At 36.0% G+C, this 19,920-nt stretch overlaps 1 protein-coding gene across 3 annotated transcripts in view; it reads left to right on the top strand.

The window, feature by feature from the left end:
- Positions 1–19,920, top strand: part of CAMKMT (calmodulin-lysine N-methyltransferase) — a 213,651-nt gene that overhangs the window by 3,572 nt on the left and 190,159 nt on the right. For all 3 annotated transcript variants that reach the window (XR_015283645.1, XR_015283646.1, XM_023923299.2), the window contains exons 2-3: positions 2,390–2,556; positions 10,637–10,701. Coding sequence is in view for 1 of the 3 variants with exons in the window: in XM_023923299.2 (XP_023779067.2) it covers positions 2,390–2,556; positions 10,637–10,701 (232 nt within the window). In the remaining 2 variants the exon portion in view is untranslated. The remainder of the gene's footprint in view (positions 1–2,389; positions 2,557–10,636; positions 10,702–19,920) is intronic.

Below are 19,920 nucleotides of genomic sequence, written 5' to 3'. Positions count from 1 at the left end.
TCTTTTTTGGTGAGATTTTTTTAAAAGCAATATTAACCAGTTTTAGGTTTTATAGATAGTCCTAAACATAGTCCTAATAATGTCACTAAATACCAAGGGTGTTGCAATTGAGATCTGTGGTAATATTGTACCAGAATCTTTGTAGAACAGGAGACTGTGTGGTGATGAGTTAGATAGGTTTGTCACCTTTTGTTTTTATCAGTGGATTATTTTATAGCAGCAACTTACCTTTATAGCCTTTTTAACACAACTGTGATCCTTTTAGGAACAGACTTGAGAAAAAACCCAGTTTGATCCATATATAAAAAATAAATAATGTAACATATTCTCCATTTGTGCTGTTTTCTCAGTTATACTCAGGGTTTTAAAATATTTGATCTGCTGTTGTAATTTTCAGATCTTAGACCACTTGATTTTTGTTTTAGGCTGTGGGAGAAATGTTTTTTTGAGTATTCAAATGCTCACGAGATTTTCTGCTAACCCAGAGAAGGACTTATACAGAGTGGCTATAAGATGTCTCTATACAACAGAAACTGAAAATAGAAACGTGTTGTTGCTGCTGTATTTTTTTGGCCCATTATTAATGGCTTGCTATTGCTTTAAAGAAGTCCCAAAACAAGACACTTTTCTGAAAATTAGGTCTTGCTGCTTTTCTTTAGTTGTCAAGATAGTCAATTTTGTTTTCAGGCACACAGCTATTGCATGAAGGTCTTAATTTTGCTGGTCTTTTAATTTTCTTCTCCTGCTTTGATATTTTTGTGTTTTCTTTCATGTGTGTATTTTTATCACTACAGAAGTAGTGTGGACAGCACTCTGACATTTTAATACTTCATGGAAAATGCCTGTGCCTTTCATATGCTGAGACCTGCCAATGAAAATAGCTCCAAAAGCAGTCAGCCTAGCTCATACCAATGCCTCAGACCTGCTGTTAGGAACCAACAGTGTAGCAAATGCAATTGTTCTGCTCACATATGTAGTACTTCCAAATATTGTGCAAAATAATAGGTCATGGCCCCAAACTGTAAGGCTGTTAAATGCGAGTGCATTTAACTGCATTTGCAGTTAAAGCATGTCAACACAGGTTGGGTACAGCAAAAAAAATCACTGACCCGTTATTTTTTTTGTACACATCCCATATGCAAAGCTTCTATTTCAGGTTTCATAATTCTGGAGAGCTGTTTCTCATTTGATTTATCTCTAGTTGGCAAAAACTTGTAAATTGCAGTGCTGTCCTACTCAGTGGAGCTCTTCCTTGCACCTCTATCAATTTATAGTGCTGAGTTTTTCTGCTCTTTTTTTTTTTTTTTTTTTTTTTTATCCATCACTGGGGACTGCATATGCACCTTAATTTAAAAAATGCAATGACAATTATTTATGTATTCTCTCCAATGTTAGGAGAAGGAAGTTAAATCCAGGACATGTCTCCTTCTACATCACTGCCCTAAGAATAAGTCTTTTTGTCTGGCAGGGAAATGCTGGTTGTCTTCTGAGCAATGGCACAGCTCAAACCGAGTGCTGGGTTTTCCTGCACAGAGAGGTTGATACCTCACTCCCTGAAGATGGTTGAGTGCACCAAACTAGGCAGGTCAGAGAGCCCACGTTTTCACTTTCCTGAACAAGTGTTTTAATCATTTGAGAAATGCAAATGACAGTCTGTCTCTGCCACTGCCTTGAATTCTTCAGTCTCTTAGCATTAACTTGGTGCTGTCAGAGTGTTTAGGGCCTCATCTGAAGTCTGGCTCATGTATCAGTCCCTTTATGGGGACCTGGTAGAGATATATACAGTTGTGGTGTCTGGAAGTCTGGGACCTGGGATAGGGAGCAATTTTCTCAACTTGGGCAACTTTGGCAGCATCTCTGCAGGTGGGCAGCAGAAGACTTCAGGGCTAGGAAGGAATCTGTCAGAGGAACACACAGCACTCAGGCACCTGAAGATCCATGTTTTTGGTTTGTCATTTAAATTCTACAAGAGATACCTTTGTTGCTGGCTTTTTCCCTCCTCTATAGGGACAGTGAGTGCTACAGAAATTTCTTGGGGAGGGCACTGCTTAGGCTGTGAAACTTGGTAAAATGACAGGATGGGGAGAACCCAGTTTGCCACTCTAATTTTTGCATGGGTTTGCTGGAGCATGAGTTAAGAAAACAACTTTGTGTGTTTCTGAACACAGTACATTTGCTTTGCAGTTATTGAGACATAATTCATAACTCATTCTCTTGACCCCTACTATCAATACCACTGTATATTGTTCAGGCTTAACATACTTGGTTATTTTTAACTACTAGCTCATACCAAAGCCATTATGGTTTGCCTCTTCACTTAAATAGGCATGGGTTTGTTCTTTTCTTGTAAGTTTTAATGTTAATATTTAATTTGTTCTTCTTTTCAAAGGTTCTGAGGAAAAAGCACTTGAATGATGTGCATCTCCAACAAGTATCGGTAAGAAGGTTTGCATCGTTCAATCTCTTTTCAATTGAAGACCAGAATACAGAAGAGGAAACTGGGACCTGGTTTCATTATAGAAGCATCTTTTATCCCAAGTACAGTGTCTCCTTAAGGTAACTACAGTTTAACTTTTAAGTACTTTTTAAGATCTTGAATGAGCCTCAAATAAAAAACTCATTAGTCATTCTTCCAGTGTTTTGTGTAACTAGGGCATAGTTTACAAATAAACAGATAAGTGTTATTTTTAGTTGTTTGTTACAGTAAGCAGCTTGTCTGACTCTTCTTTCTGGTACATTTCACTGAAGTGGCAGAGCTTGATTGAAAATGCTGATGCTTGTAGCTAAAACAGAATGCAAATATGAGCATGCATTTTATATTTTAATAGCTTTCTGTTTTGACATTCTTCAGCTGTAAATAGGCTATAAAAACACCTGAATACAGTTATTTATGGTCTTAAAGAAATTTTTATGACATGATGTTATTAATAATGTTCTAAAAGGTTTTTGGTAATGATCTGTATTTTATTCAGTTTTCTTCTTAGTGCTTTTTTTAAAACTCAATGGTAATTTGGAAGCCAAATTTCTACAAAATAATATATACTTAATTAAGTAATCTTTTCTATGTTAGGGCAGGTCATTTTTATTAAAGAAATTGACAATTAAAAAATCTATGCACATGCAAACGAAACCACAGAAAGTTTACTTCCCCTCCCAAAACCCTCTGAAAAAATGTCAGTGAATTCTCAGTAGCTTTGTTTATAATTCCCATTCATTACCATGTCTGTGGGGTTTTGTTTTTACTTTTCTTTTCTTTTGCTTTGGTCTTCTTTTCCATGTTCATTTTTGTATCTACCATATTTGGTTTACCTCAGGATGTTTGCAACAGTAACTTGAGAATCCTGAAGTGATACTTGTTCTGCAGGGTCTAGTAGGATCTCTGAAGGTGCAGTATTTTGCATTCTCTGCGCTGTGGAAGATATTCTGGAGAGCCCAAATCAAAAAGTGCATTTTTGTTTACTTGAGACTTTAAATTAAGGTCAAGCTTGGAAATTAACATAAAAAAGTGACCATCATTAAACTGCAACATTTTTGCAAGGTTTTAAAATGAACCGATAAGAAAAATCCAAACCAAACTAAAGAAGCCCCACAACACTACATGCAGATCATTTTAAATTTGCATCTGGATCTAAAACCAAGAACAAAATTCTTTAGCGCTTTATAAAGTCCCAATTTTCCATTTTCCAAGCTTACACTCAGTGATATTAAAAGGGTTCAAAAGGAAACTTTTCCACTGGAAAACTGCTGTTTGTAATAGAAGTAGGTGCAGTGTTTTTCCATGTATCGACTTTTCCTGTAGATCACCAGTGAATGCTGTGGACTAATTCAAACACTGACAGTCTACATAATGCCTTTGTGCAGTGTCCCTGTTCCTTGTTTCTAGGTCTTCAGAGGCACACTGGGGATAGGAGACACAAAGTGTTTAGGTAGAATTTGAGCTGAAGAAGCTTTAGTCCCTTACAATGCAGCCCTGAACTCCTTTAGTTCACTGTTGTGGCTTGCAACACTCGCTGTCACTTGATTTACTTGTTCTGGAGTTTTAAGGTAGGAGATGAGCTAAAATTCACCTGCGCTGGCAGTACAGAAGCCAAAGGAATGTCAGATCGATCCTGCTCTGGCATTTGTGTGCTTCTATGTCCACCACTTTCTATGTCATCATCTTCTTTGGTATTATTTGCCTAAGAGCGGTTTCACTGATAATAGGACGCAGCTCAACTATAGGTTTTGAACAAGTATGTTTATTTATGAGTTATTTTACTGTGTTTCTTTAATCTTGTTCAGTGGAAATGTATAGTTTCTGTGCTGAAGCAGGCTCACACCACCTTTCCAAAACTGAACATTGAGGAGAATATTGTCTTCTGGTGGAGATTTTTATTTTATGTTTTCCCTGCATTTGTTCCTTTACAAAAGATATTCAGTGACTTCCAAAAATAGTAATCACTGATCATTTTAGGAATAACGATCAGAACTTGCTTAATCTTACACTTCTATATTAAAATATTTTCTCATACATGGAGTATACTTATTATTTCAGAATATTGCGGGAGGTGAAGAAGGGAAGGAGAAAATATTGTGGTTTTTGCCAGGCATAAGGTATAAATAGACTGCATCAAAATTGACTTTATCATGAGTTGGTGTTAAATGAAGTTTCTTCCCTGTTTTTGCAGAAGCAGTAATTTAGGCTATCAGCATAACAGTTCAACATACATAACAAAGCAACAGTTCTTGCTGAAATTTACATATCTAGAAGATAAGAAATCTTGGAGTAAGCATTCCTGGATCTTTGAGAACTGATCATGAGTTGGAAATGGAAGGATTCTCTGTATGTCTAAAAGTCTTCCCTTTGTTTTTTCTTTGTCCTCTGGCAAAATACTATTTATAATAACATTAAACCAGCAGAAACAATTTTAACAAGTTAACAAGAGCATAATATTAACAATAACTTCAGTCAGGTAAATCCAGAACAGCATGCTTGAATAGGAAAGCCTTTCTGTATCTTCAGGAAAAAGAATGTTGCTATGGCCCCTCTAAAATATTGACAAAAGTGCTTTGGAATTTTCATCTACATTTGTTTTCCTTATGCATTAACATCTTCTTGGAGAAGCTCATTGCATATGTTTGATGTTAAAAGGGTTGTCAGCTAATATCTTGACGAGACTAAATACTTAAGAAAGTTCATAAGGTTGTTAGTGGCTTTTGGCGAAGAGTATAAAGGTCAAGCTATATCAGTTCAAGGGCTGTCAAAACTGATCAAATTGTATATTCAGATATGCTATGACCTAGCTGAATTACTGCTCTAGAGTGGCTTTGGACCAGTTTGTCAGGCTTTTGTAGGAACTACCAGTCATGTGTATGCTTTTCTGAATTTTGTTGGTTTTGCTGTTTCTCTAACTAAATTCAGGCTGGATTCACATCTTAGAAAGAAGAGCTTATGCTATGTATTTCCATCACTAATGTATATTTTTTGCAACATTCTTAATAACAAATCTTCCAAAGCAGAAAGTCAGAAGTCCTAGTATAAGGCAATTTTCAGCTTCAAAAATTTAAGCTGAATTTAGGTGCCATTTTGACTAGATCCTTGCAGTGGAACATCATCAATTCATTTTAAAAATCCCCATAACTCTTCTGGTTAAACAGTGATCTCCAGTGTGCTTGGAGACTCAAACTCCACCATTTCATGGTCCTGGCTGCCAAGGCTTCCCTGGGGCTTCACATTTCCCATCAGCCCCTCCTTGTTGGAAAGAACAAGGAAGGTCCAGCATAGCACTTATCTTTTTCAGTTCCTCTTGAAAAAAGAAGCATTTAAGGAACCTCCTGGATTTTTTATGCCCTGGTGTGTTGTCCCTCCAACAGATATGGGAGTGGTTGAAGGTCCCCATGAAGAGCAGGGCTTGTGAATGCCAGGCTGCTCCTCTCCTCAGATCTGCTTGGTGTCCCTGTAGCAAACCTCCACTATAATGTCACCAGTCCCTGCTCTCCCTTTAATCCTGACTCATCAGCTCTCGGTTGGCTCCTTGTCCATCTCCAGGGGGAGCTCCAAGCACTCCAGCTTGACATAGCACCACTCTATCCACATCTCCCCTGTGATTTTATTCATAGAACTTTCAGGTGTGTTTGTTAGCTTTTTTCAAGTTCTACTTAACTGTGGCAGTATTTCACTTAGCTGTTAAAAAATTATGCATGTGCTGAATATGTGTTTTCTTAGGGATAGGAAGATATATAATAAGTAAATAGATCTATGGAAAAATATTTATTTAATACTGCCTTTCCAAATACTTGTATTCTTCATCAGGAATGTGCTTTTAAATTTGAATTTTGTATGAATAGTTTTAGCAATGAAGTGATCATAGATCATAAAGATGCAGTGTCACACTGCAGAGATGGTGCCTGCCTTTTAGACAAGAAAATTGTTCTTTTATTTGAGTTAAAAAAGGAGCAATCAATATCTTCAAATTTTCTGTTTCAGGATATGGATTTGCTTTTAAATTGTAGGCTCATTTTAAGAAAACAGTGCAGAAATAAGTTATTTCTGTGGTAAAATATTTTCCATTGATCAGTCATTTGCTGTTTCAAATACTAAAGTGCAGAACTGAAAAGAACAATGTCAGCAGGCTACAAGAAGGGTTACATCTTTGTAAAAGGTGTTAAGTGTACTTTGCAAGATGTCATACCTTTATTCTGAATATGAATGAACCTGTAGATAAAAATATGACAGAAACTATTAGATGATTCTAGACTTGTGTTTTAGAAATGAGGGGCATGCAGAGACACTACTTGTCTGTGGTAAGTAGTGTGTTAGAAGATGGTATAGGACTGCATTCCATTGTCTGTTCCTCTTGGATATTTCTGCTAATAACATTTTGAATTTTTAATGACTTTATATTTTAGGGATAGAGATTAAAAAAGTGATGGGAAATGAATTTCAAGGAATATTGCCTACTTCTTATGGATAATTTATGTGGATATAACAAAATTGCTTTCTTCCATTTATTGCCTGCTAAGAGACAATGTGTGAATTTAGCAGCATAAAGGGTTAGCCCCAGGAGCTGGAAATTGCGGAAAGAGATGAAAAGTGATTTGGCAACATATTTCTTTTATTCACTGATCAAGCTATGACTGTTCCATCATATTGCCCAAGATGTGTGTATTTTTAAAAAAGAATTGTAGTCAAAGAAGATTTGTTTTGGTTTCTTGCCATATTAAGCTGTGATCTAGAACTGGAGTGAAAGAAGAGTTGACTTTTTTTACTATACTCTGTTGCAGAAAGAGCATCTGATCAGATAGCAAAATTTGCAGATACCTCTAAGGTTCTTAGTAGGCCACAGTGATAATTGATGGTGATATTCACCAAGCCTTTTTGTGAAGTATCTTTAACAGTTTTTACCATTATCCCATCTTTCATTTTTCACAATTGTACTTCTAATTTGTACATAGGTTAATAGTATATGCTGATTTGATGTGTTGTGTTTGTTTTTTTCCTTTTTCAATATTATGTGGAAATGTATTCTATCTTAGATTTTGTAGGTTTTTAAAGTGAATATAGGCACATACTTGTGTTATTTTTCATCACTCAGTTTAAGAATAATAGAAAAGAAGGAATCTACTTTTGTTTCATTATGGTTGATGAAAAGCATACCTTAATAGGGACCTACTGAAGGATTTTTTTTGTACTATCCATAGCTATTTTTATATACATGTAAAAGTCTGCCACTTGTGTTGCCTGAATTGGAGAGGAAGAAACATTAATATAGTTAAAGATTGATCTCACTCTCTCTGACTTCATCCGAAGACAAATTATTTGTAATTCAGAGTAAGGAATTCTGCTTTGCTTTGTATCAGGAGAAACATGAGTTGAATTAGCTTATTGTTCATAAATTTGTCTTCTATTAATCACTGCCTCAGCCATAGAGATTTTTGCCTATTGTACCTTGAAGACTTACTGTAGGAACACTGTAAATCAGATTAACCAAGCCAGCCTGAAATTCACTTTTTCCATGGTGCTTACCTGTGCTTTTTTGAAATACTTTGTTGATCTCAGCAATCACAGCTTTGAACTTCTTTGAACTGTATGACATCTATGACATGTTCTAAAGCACTGAAAACTAATGTTCTTCTGTATTTTGAGATACTGTGGAAATTTGTGGGAATTTAAGGGTTGGGGTTTAATGCCAAGCTTCTATGATTCCTTTCCTTGACTTTGATAATTCAGTGCACATGACACTTAAGACTCTGTGTTTGTCAGCTGCAATGTGGAAAGCTGTGGTGATGACAGGCACTCATAGAAACCAGATGTGCTCTATCTTGGCAGTTTTCTCTGCGTTTCGTGATGGAGGAGCAGCTGATAGGATGGGACAGTGAAGCAGCAGCTGTTGCAGAACTGCTGAGGAGGTGGAAGGGCAGTGGATCCCAAACTACAAGCTCTGTTTTTTAGGTGCAGGACTGGGTAGCATACTATTTATGACAGGGTTTGGTGTTAGAGAACACCTGTGTTTACAGGTGCCTGTAACTTTTAGTCTGTGAGTAAGGCACGTGATGGAAAAGAGTTGTGGAATAGCTGGTGCAGAGTTTGTCTGCAGGCTCCACAAGTACAGATCTCCGAATGGAGAAACATAGCTATTGCTGTTTGGAAGTGTGTTTTCCTGAGCTCTCCCTTTCACAAGTAGATCAGTTGTTGGCATGTTGCTTTCCTCAGTCCAAAAATGTGTCTGCACTAAGTTACTATGCTCAATTCCTCAATTTTTGGGTTCCACAAATTTCAAGCTGTTTTGGCTGGTGCTGTGGTTTTATCATTTCTCCTTTTTGTGTTTGCCTATCTTTTGAGCCTGAAGGATATAATTTGTATTCTTTCCTAGACCAGGATGCTTCACTTACTTCTGTTTTTCTTTCTTCATTCTGTCGAACTGCTGGTACTAGACTACTCAATTTTTATCCTTACCTTGGAGAGTTACATGATAAATCTCCTTTAGATACAAACTATATACAAAAAGAAATTGAAGGCGGGGGGAAAAAAGAAACCAAAACACGTTATCCCAAGACCACCCTGCATACTAACAGAGGTTAAAATATTTCTTTACTTCCTCAGCATCTCCCACTCTTCATTTGCATTCATTTAGAGATGAGACATTCACAGCTGTGTAAAAGCCTCCAACAGCCCCAGACATATGCAGAATTACATTTGTAATTTTGTTTGTAGGGTTCTGAGGAGTCAGCAGGGGAGTTTAAAGGGCAGCTCTGTGGCTGGCAGAACTACCAATCCTATCTCCTTTCTTGTCACTTCCCTTGCACCAGCTCTGTTGCATTGGTTGTCCAATTTGATGGAAAATGAACTTGCAAAGAAGAAGTGCATTAAAAGTCCACATGATTCATCAGCATTCTTGTAGACTTTCCCTGCAGAAAAGACATATAATTTTGGTTTGTTTTTATGTAGGTGGGAGAAGAGCATTAATGTCCAGTTGAATCTTTTGTAACATCTCTTGTATATTTCTTTGTCCCTGCTGATGAGCTCAGTTCACTTTGTTAATTTGATTTCCACTTTAATTTTAATGATTTTAATTTTTTTAAGAATTAGTCTAGCTGCTGTTTGGTGCTTCTCAAAATTTAACTTCTTAATGATTCTTTATTTAATGGTTATGCTTATCAGAAGCTATAAATAGTGGCTTTTTCACAATAAATATACAATTTCATGTTTGCAAAATTATTTTTTTTTCCATTCTTACAGCAATCTTTTTTCAGAAAAGAACAGCTGAGAGAATGAAAACTAATTTTGTATGTGCTAAAATTCTTGGATTTATTGCATTTATTTAGTGTTTCAAATTAGAGTGTTCCCAAACAGCCTTAAAAGCTGCATTTGAAACCCTATATTTTGCTGCCTTGCTGAATTCCTTCTAGATTTTCTTTAATGCACTTGTGAAACAGCTGTGTGATCTGATTGTTGTAAGTGTTAGACTAATATTTTGTTCATTTTGGGCTTAGATTAGTTTGGAATATTTAAAATAAGATTAGATGATTTTTTTATGTGTATACCACTGCACATTTAAAGGCAAATCTTAGGTACATTTTTATTCAGTTTTGGTGCTTATTCTTTCTGCTGCTGTCAGTGTTTTTCTCACTGCATTCTAAAATTTGCACTTGGTATATGAAATGTTTATTTCACATGGGTTATGCAAATGTAGAATGCAAGAAAATGCAGTTCACTGAGCACATTAATCAGTTTCATTATTAGCAGTAATTTAATTAAGTGTTCTTGATTTTGTGGCAGAAAATAGGAAAGTACATACAGCTGCTGTTGAAAATACTCTTTGGGTTTTCCCTTTCAAAGAAATTGTTTACCATAGTTCCTTCTTTATTCTATGTGGCTTCCACAGCTAAATAAAAATTGATGCACCTTGGAAATGTTTTCCTTCTGATAGTTTCTGAGAAACACATTCCTCCTGATTAATGGATTTCAGTGCTGGGACTTTGAAGACTGGTGATTGTCCCCTTGTTTTCCCCCTGGTGGCTACAGTAGTACTGGTTTACTTCTTCACTGTGAAAGGGGGGTGGTGATAATGGAATGCCTATAGTAAATCTCTTTTTTTGAAGATTTTTTTTTTATGGTTTATGTGTTAGTAAAGTCACTATTTATGTTTTCTTCCAGATTTCACAATGGCCTCTTAAATGTTAAAGATGTTCTTACAAGTTTTGACAACACGGGGAATGTCTGTAAGTCACTATTTATTTAAGTACAGTACTATGTTGATAAAAGCCTAACTTTGCCAATATAAAACATTTCTTTATGAACCCTCAATAACTATTTAATTTAGCTGGGAAACTCCATTACTGTGGTCAGAGTTACTGTAGCATTACAGTTGTTTATGTTGGATACAGCCTTAAGTTCTCCCAGTGCAGGTTATTTTTGGTTGTGGCTACAGAGAGAACATTAGAAGAACTGGACTGGACTGGATAAAACTTAGTTTAGCCCATTGATTTGTGTTGGCCAGGGGCCAGCAGTGGCTGTGTGAGAAATAGCAGTGCAGGAACATTGGAAGCAATCAGGGTAGCTTGGAGAAATCAAACTTGAACCAGAGAAACACAAAAGAAAACAGTCAAGTTGTGAAATTCCTCCCTACAGAATGTTTTGGATACTAAAACATGAAATGAATTCAAAAAGCAAAGGGGAAAAATTGTGTAAGAAAAATTTACTATGGCTATTAAATATACAGACATCACTTATGGCTTAGGAAGTGCTGGGTGTTAGGAGAGTTATTGGGGCAGTAGGATGATATGTTTGTCCTGATCTTTCACTCTTGTCTAAGCATCAGTTACTGGCTGCATTAACCTGAGGCAAGATGAGCTCTAAGAGGGCCATCAGTGTCTGACACAGTATGGCTCTGCTTCAGTATACTTATTAATAAAATTATCTGTGCTATTAATGGACTTGAATTATCAAATTGTGTTAGATGGTGGAAACAAAGCTGAGAAAACATATTGAAACATTTTTGAAGTGATAAGTAATTACTATTATATAATTAACATTTAGAGATACACATAATTGTTGTTTGGTAATTCTGCCTTATCTTTCAGGTTGATTTGTTTATTTTCAAACAAGTCAGCTGACAGAATAAAGTTGGTAAAGTTTGCCAAATATTCAAGAAATTTACACATATTTCCCTCTCCTTATCAAGCCAATGATATAGAAACTGTTTTGATATATATGTGTTTTATCTCAAAATTCCAGTCTTAGTATTCCAAAGCTATGTTTCAATAAACATTGGTTCCTTGTATAACAACGTAAGCATTTATTTTGAGCAGCAAAGAAAATTCTGTGTGTGTGTCTAAAAGTGCTTCAGGTGATGAATCAGGACAGTGTAATATGGTAACACAATTTCTTGCTCCTTGTGTGGGTACTGAGTTTGTGCTCAGTCTACACACATTCCCTTGTTAACACAAAGAATTTACTATTGCTTTCCTATCAATAGATGTGCTGTCAGCTCTTCTGTTAACTTCTTTCAGTATTTCAGCTTCTTTTTTATTGATTACAGATGGCAGAACAAGTCTTGCACTCTAATAGGCGCACCACCAGTGCTAACACAGGAGTTATATGACATTTGTAGTTCTCACTGTTTCTCTGTTAATACAAAGATTCACATTTGTCCTTTTGGATTCAGAATTGCTTTGAGGGTTCATGCTGTGCTATTATATGTAGCATTTGCCAAGTCGTTTCCAGATTCATTGCTTCCCCATTTTTAAATTTCTTTGTCTGTGTCTATCAGTATTGATCTACATATTACTGATTTATGCCTGTTTTACTTTGCACTCTAGATTACACTCTATTAGCGTAACTGTAAAATTATCTTTTGCCAGCATGCAGTACTGGCTTGTAGTGTAATAATCACACTGTTTTGCTACCACCTGTATGGAATTAATGTTCTCAGTATCCAAGCCAGAGTAACTATGTATCTGTCACACCCTCATAGTGAAGTTTCCCCTAACTGTGTGTTTATTGAGCTGCCCTATTTGGGTCATACCTGGCAGAATTTCTGTGCATTCCCATTATCCCTTAATTCAAATTGGTTCTTTCTTTGATCTTTTCCTGTGTATTTCTTGACTCTCTTTGTGTTAACCCACTGTGGAAATGATGAGGATGTTGTGTTGTCTCCTTTTACCTCCAGAGGTAACTACTGTTGTCTTTCTAAAATTAGGTTGGCTGTTTTTTGTAATTTCTGTAGTGTTCTACAAGAACATTTTATTATCAAATAGTAGTGTACTCTAAAAAAACCTCAGATGTTTCTGAAATGGTCTTTGACAGTATCAGATTATTTCTGATACTAGCCAGTTCTGGATTAGTTCTGGAGCTAGCCAGAACTTAATGTGCTATCACAGCAGCGTGCTCTGTGAGGGGGATGCACTGAATAATTACAGATTTTGGGACATAGGCAGCATTTATTTACTGGCCAGTAAACCTCACTTAAATGACTTGGACAGAGCTACCAGAAAACAGGGAAATGTTTTAGTGTTCTGTGTGTTTGCTTTTGTTGCTATACTGAATATTTATCACAAGATTAATGTTTTTTTCTAGAAGTTATTAGATTATGGAAGAATTCTGTATTAAACGGATTAGCTTTTGTAAAAACTTAATTTTGTTTTAAAACATAATCAATTGTTTCAAATAACATATTTTTTGTGGTTTAGGGGGGAGATCTTTTGTTTCTTCTAAATGAGTACTTTCTGTTAAGACAAGCTCTTTCAGGGAGTGTTTCTATGGTCTTTCGGTTTCCCATGTTGATCTCTGTGCTTATGGTCTTTGACAGCCAGATCACCGTATACCATCAAAAGAAAAGTGGTAGAGCAGACTGCAGTTAATACCACTGTCTCTATACTCCCAGTAGGTATCAACTCAGTACAAGATGTGCCACTAGCTGGCAGCATTATATAAAATATCAATAAGTAGCTTTTGAGGAATACTTGTGGCTGCTTCCAAAAGTGCTGCCTTACACCAGAAAGACTTCCGAATAAAAGGGGAGCCAACTGCAGCAGCTGTCAATGGTGCATTGCAGGATCCCAACTGTTAACTCTGAAAATTCCATCTGCACAATGGCTAGTTTAAACTTTCTATTTGTATACTTACACTTGTATTCTGCCTTTTTCTAAGAGATTTCTGAAGATGCACTGTAGGATTGCCACTGTGAATGAAAATTCACGTTACAAGTGGCAACGGGTTTTCACTTACTTAGGAAAATGTGTGAGTTTTTTTTCTCTCTGCTCATCCTTTGTGGGAGAGAGGTTTCCACATGAAAACTCTAAATGAGTCCTCCACACAGACAGGATGCAGTGCTAAATGCACTTAATTCAGCTTTAATTCTATGCATAAACAGGAGGCAGGGAAAAGAGGACTGGAATGAAGGAAAGGATCAGTCTGTTCGTTTCAGACAACATGCCATCTGTTAAAAAGAGGGTACAACCTGACACCATCTCTAGTCCTGAGACAGTCCTTTAAAAGAACTGACGGATCCCAGGCAGAAGGTTCAGTGGAGGCATTGAGGGAGAGGATCAGCTGGCCCTCGGAAGCATATGCCGTGCTCATCCTGGCAGAAGAAATCATCCAAAAAATAAGGAAAATTCTGCAAGGATGAGCTTTTGAGGGTGTCTCCTCTTGCCTTTCCAAGTGGGAGAAGGCAGTTATAAATGAAGTGCTTATATGACTCTATCCTGGAAGTAATCATTGCAGATTATGTAAATGTTTAAATTAAGTGAAATGATCAGGGCCAAAATATCAACCTCTACTATTTGCCCCCAGTCTAAGCAATCTACAGGCTATGCAAAGGAAAATTTTAGTAAGTGAAATACAGCATATTTTTGAATTTTCATCTTGTATGTTTTTGTCTGATGTTATCACAGGAACAAGATATTCCAGAATGCTCAGGTAGTATGAAGTTGAAAATATACTGTATGTAATAGCAAAACATTTTCCTGTAAACTGCATATAGCATTAGTTAATAATTTCATTTTCAAGAAACACGTTTGACACATACTTTCTACTTGGCTGAGTGTACAATTGTATGTTTTGGAACTAAAAGAGCAGCAGAGGGTGCTACAGTTACAGAGCTGCCCATGCACACAATCCAAAATTGTTCCTGTAGGCAAGTAGATTCTGTAAACACTTAAGCTTTTCATTTGGGATAGATGTAAACAGGAAAGTGTTAAATTCTGTTGCCTTTGTGTATAGAGGAAAACAGCTAATCTGTGTGAAATCCAGGAAAAGTTGAATTATATACTTGTTTATTGACTTTTTATTTGAATAGTTTAATTGGTGGAAAATCTTCCATATTTTCATGAAAACTTAGTGTCTGGATATAGCTACTCTTACAAAACATTTACTCAACATCTTTAGAACTGTTTTTGTTTATGCTAATTTAGCATTTAGAAATTCTAGTCTACAGCAAGTTGTTTTGGAAAAAAATGTTGTTTGTGGATGGTTTTCTAAGTTTCCAAAATAAGTAAGCTAGCCTAATTGAAGAATATTTTTGACCTTCATATTATAGTTTTCATGAAAATAACATAAGAGAAGGATTTTTTCTTAAATTTCAAGCTCACAGCAAGGTTTTTTTGAAACACAAATCAAGAAGGAAACAAATTCTTTTTCTCTGTTTAGTTTTCACTTTTTTAAATATTGATTTTAAAATGGTACTTAAAACTGATAATTATGCAACATTGTTTAAAATCTATTTAAGAAAAATATATTAAAATATAGTTTAAAACAAAGAACCTTTTATTTTCTCTGTTCTCTCAAATAACTAAAGCAAGAAGGATATCTTCTTTCTAGTAGTACATGAGAATGGGTTTAGAGAGCTACTTTTTTCTCCAGAGCTCTCACTCTGTGCCTCAGATATCTGCGCTCCCCAATGGACAGATGATGGCAGTTACTGAATGCTCATGCTTGGAAGGATAGACACTATAAAGTTACCTGGGGACAACCACCAGATGACATCCTTTATGGCAGCAGAGGCGCTCCTGTATTTCAAGGAATGCTACCTGGAATCAGCCAGGGAGCAGAGTGCAGTTTTCAGGTGCTACTGTGGGAGTTTCCCACCTTGTTTTGAGTAGACATCTGGTTATCAGTGGTGAAAAGCTTGCCAGCTGGAATATGCTTCCTTCCTTTTCTGCTTCAGTCCATGTTCTCACCTGAAGAAACTGCCACCCGTTGTCCTCTGAGCCTTCTCTTATTCCTCTGGTGTGACAGTTTGAAATTACTTACCATGTCAGAACCTCAGAGCCCCTTGGAAGTCTTCAACAAAAAATAAATTGTCTGGAAGAGTGTTTGAATAGCAACGATACGTGTCGTTTTGAATGAAATGTTGTATTTATGATACCTACAATTTACTATTCACTATGCAGCTTCCTTTTAAATAAAACATTTCATGATCAGGGTTAAGAAAAAACCAGCTGTTTCCTCCCTCCCTCCTTCATCCAATTCACTTCAATGATTCAGTTTACAGCATCATCCCAAGCAGTCATGTTGACATAACCGACATAAGGCATATGGAATGGAGCAGAAAATAAGTATATGGTGAGAAGCAAGCACCTTTTAAATTACTCTGCCTACCAGAATTGTTTTTATGAAATTGTTCTCTGATGGAACATCAGTGATTTTGTCTGTTTTAAGTACTGTCCTGAAATATTCAGCTTTTCCCTGCTCACTTAAATTTTCTGTTTATCAGGAACCTGTGTGTGAAAAGAGAAGTCATAACTGGTCAGGGATCCCTTTCCTTTACTTTTTTCCTACTATGTATTCCAAACATTATCTTTGTGCCTCTACTTTCAGCTTAGAGAAGTGGGAGGTGAAGCCCTCCTGAGTACCCTCTTTCTTCCTGGGTCAGATTGAAGTTTTTGTAGGAACTGGTTCTCCTGTTCAGGTTATTCCAATGAGAACCTTTTGGTAAAAATATGTGAATCTCTCAGAGCAACTGCAGTTACTTTTCTGTGTTGCTGAGCAGTGTTTTATACCTTGGCACTCTAATTAGCTGTGCTTTGGCATCATCTGTTGTCTTAATCTTTAAAAAGTAGTTGGCATTAGTAGGTTTCTACATGTACTACTTGTATTAATCTACAATGTGAAGTATTTTTGAAAGTATTCTAAATGGATTACCATGAGAAATCTGATCTTTTGATTTGCACTAATTAAAATTTTGAAGATACAGTATAACACCTTGAATTACATTGGTAGAAGGAGAAGAGTATGAATGATTTTAATTCATTTAATGGATTTTACTTTTGCTTTAGATAACTTATCTTAGTCACCTCTTTAATTGGGATAGGGCAGGGTAACAGTAGTAAGCATCCCTTTAAGATATGCTGTATTACTAATTCACCTTAGTCTTTTAATATATTTTAGAGTTTTTTCTAAAAATATTTCAAATTGAAATAAATAGTTTAAAATTAGTTTTATGTGCACTGGGTTGGTGCCGTTTGTGTGGAACTTGAATGTTTCTTTGTAATAGTTCTTTTTGTTCTCACAATTCCTTTCACTTGCCATGTTCTAGCCATGCTTTCAGTGCTGCTTTTCACATCCTGAGTATCTCCTTCTGTTTGACACCACCACATGGTGGTTTCCGATGTGCACATTGTTGCTGATGGTTTCTGATGTGCACATTGGATGGGGACATTTCTCTGTACTGTATTATGGTCTCATCAGTGGCTGGAGTGTGGAGATAGCAAGGACAGTCTTTAAATTACCTGTTAAATTCACCTGCTTTTACAGCAAACCACTGAGAATTATTCCCATTATTCTTCACAGTCAGTTTTCTTCACTCATCTTAACCAAATTTTATTTAGACTGTTTCTTATGAAATTGTCAAAAGACTTTCTAAAGTTTTGATTCAAGACATCTACTGCTTATTCCCTACAAACAAGCCTCTTATCTTGTTCCTGTGGTGAATGGTTTTTAAATTAAAATCTGTAATTTATTTTTTATTGTTATACTTTATCATGGAATATGCAACAAAAGAATGGGAAACATGAATCTATTTCAAATTTTTAATTATGTAAAGATGAGGGAGAGTTTGAATTGAATGAAATATTATACTTAATTATAGAATGCATAATTGTCTTATGCACTGAAAGTCACCTGATGATTCTCTGCCTTACAATTTCATTCATTTTCTGAAAGCTGTTATTTTAATAATTTGTACTACAGATGTATCCTATCTAAGCTTCTATGCATAGTTCTATCTCGTAGTTCTTTGGTGTCCTGAAGGAGAACTGCAGCTACTCTGAGCTTTGTTCTGGTTTTGTGACTTGTTTGGTGATCTAGGATTGTAAAAGTCATCTACCTAATACCCTTTATTTCCCATCTCCCTACTTTTAATAAGTATGAGAGAAAGTAAAATAATGCAAGGGTTGGGTTTTTTTAGAATTACTATTTTGTTTGGGGCCTTTTTGGTAATTTGGGAATACTCAAATGTGTTTGAGCCTCTTGCACCAGAGAAATAGAATTATGTAGTAATATTCAGGACTAAAAATAAAGAAATTTGAGCCCATTATACCTTTTAGCACCAACTCCTTGTCTATTGTATTTTTGTAAAACTGTGACCTGTACTTTGTGAGTCAAGTTAACTTTCTTCTCATCTATGCTAGTACTGGTTGAAGATGTGTTTCACTATGTGAGGGGTTTTTTTTTTCACCAATTAATTTTTACTAAGGCAAATTCCCATATTTTAAGGTAGTATTTGTTGTCATGTTTAAATGTGTGGTTTATATCTGCTCAGAAGTTAATACTGTAGTCCCCAAAGCACTCTTCTTATTTTTAATGAGTCCATACAATATCACATTTGTGAAACAAATATTAGATGCCTTTTAGAGGTAGGAAATCTCATAAGTCTCTATGTTACAGAGCCTGTTCATGGTTAGAAGTGGGAGGCACAACCAAGCCATCTTACTATGGTGGTATGCAGAGAACCACTTGACTTCTAACCTTTCCCACATACAGGTTTATTGCAAGATCTTTGTTATATTTGCAGTGTTGTATTTTCAGGAGTGCATTCCCATTTTAAATGCCACCCATCTGGGGTGTCAAAATTGAAGGACTTAGAGCTGTGTCAAGAAAGAGTCTTGGGCATTGCTGAAACTGAACTTTAGATGCTCTGACAATAAAATGTAGTCCTTCTCAGGTAAGGAGGCCTTTCTATAGATGTAGTAGCATGGCGTGGAATTCACTACAGCTGACACTCTGAGACTTGTGTGTCATTAACACTCCCTCTCTTTGTAATTTCAGTTACAAGTTCAGTTACAAGTTCCTAACTTGATGCATTCACAATCTTAAATCCTTTCCTTTATTTAGATGCTTCATCTGTGTGTCAAAAAGAATAGAAGGTCTAACATTTTTTTGGTTTGTTTGACCTTCTCTGAGATAGCTGCAGATTTTATGTAGAATTTATGTTGTTTCAGACATGGGTCTAATGGTTGTAACACTCACAAGGTAGTTTCAAGAAAGTAGGGGCAGTCAGCACACCTGAGTTAGCAACGAGAATGGGCTCAGAGCTTTTGTATTCTCACTTACTGGAGGTCCTTTTGCACAGTAAGGCAGGAAACACTATTACTAAATGTATTGGGTAATCCCTCATAACAGTGTGTCAGGAAAAATCCCCACTGCAATCTGCCTGTAAGTATGAATTTAGAATGTGAACTCAGCAGCCTACCTCACTATAAGCTCACTCCATAAAATGTACCCATTCACATAGATAAAACAATGTCTAAAGCCATTTTACAAATCAGCACCTTAGTATAAATTCTGTCAGGCTAAAAATACTGAAATGTCTTCATAATAAAATATAATAGGACAAAGCATCTTGTATACAGGGTCCTTATTTTTGCTGTATTTTGGTTCTCATTTTTTAATTGTGGCAATTTGAAGCAATTTGTAGGTCTACTTACAATTTAATTGGACATTCCCAGGGTAGAAAATATTAATTCATTTTGTTTGTGTGGTTAAAGACTGCTAAAAATAAACTTAGCCAGATAAACAGAGGGGGTTTTATTACTAGTAAGAATTAATTTGATAATTTTGTCCACAACCATAATCTGCTTTTAAAATCATGCATTATATTTTCTGTGGAAAACTAACCAAGATAAATTCCCTATGAGAAAGGGATGTGCAGCTGCACATCTCCTGTGGGAGAAGCTTACTTAGTGACAGGTGAATTTCAGTCCATTTTATGATTATTTCCTAGGTTAAAGTATCAGAGGAAGATTCTTAATCTTAGATTGTCTCAGGAAATATATTTATGTAGGTGGATTTTGGCTGGTTTTGATTGGACTAGTGCAGTTATTTATTAAACAGCAGTGAACTGTCAGTATTTATCGACTGTTTCTCCCTTTGCTAGCTGAGATTAGCAGGCATTGCTTTCAAATGGACACCTGTGAGAAAGTGCTAAAACCAAAAGTCAA

Source organism: Cyanistes caeruleus, chromosome 2 (genome assembly GCF_971803275.1).
Source record: "Cyanistes caeruleus chromosome 2, bCyaCae1.hap1.1, whole genome shotgun sequence".
In the NCBI taxonomy this organism is placed as follows: domain Eukaryota; kingdom Metazoa; phylum Chordata; class Aves; order Passeriformes; family Paridae; genus Cyanistes; species Cyanistes caeruleus.
Note: the sequence above shows the minus strand (reverse complement) of the source record. Positions and strands in the feature narration are given on the sequence as shown.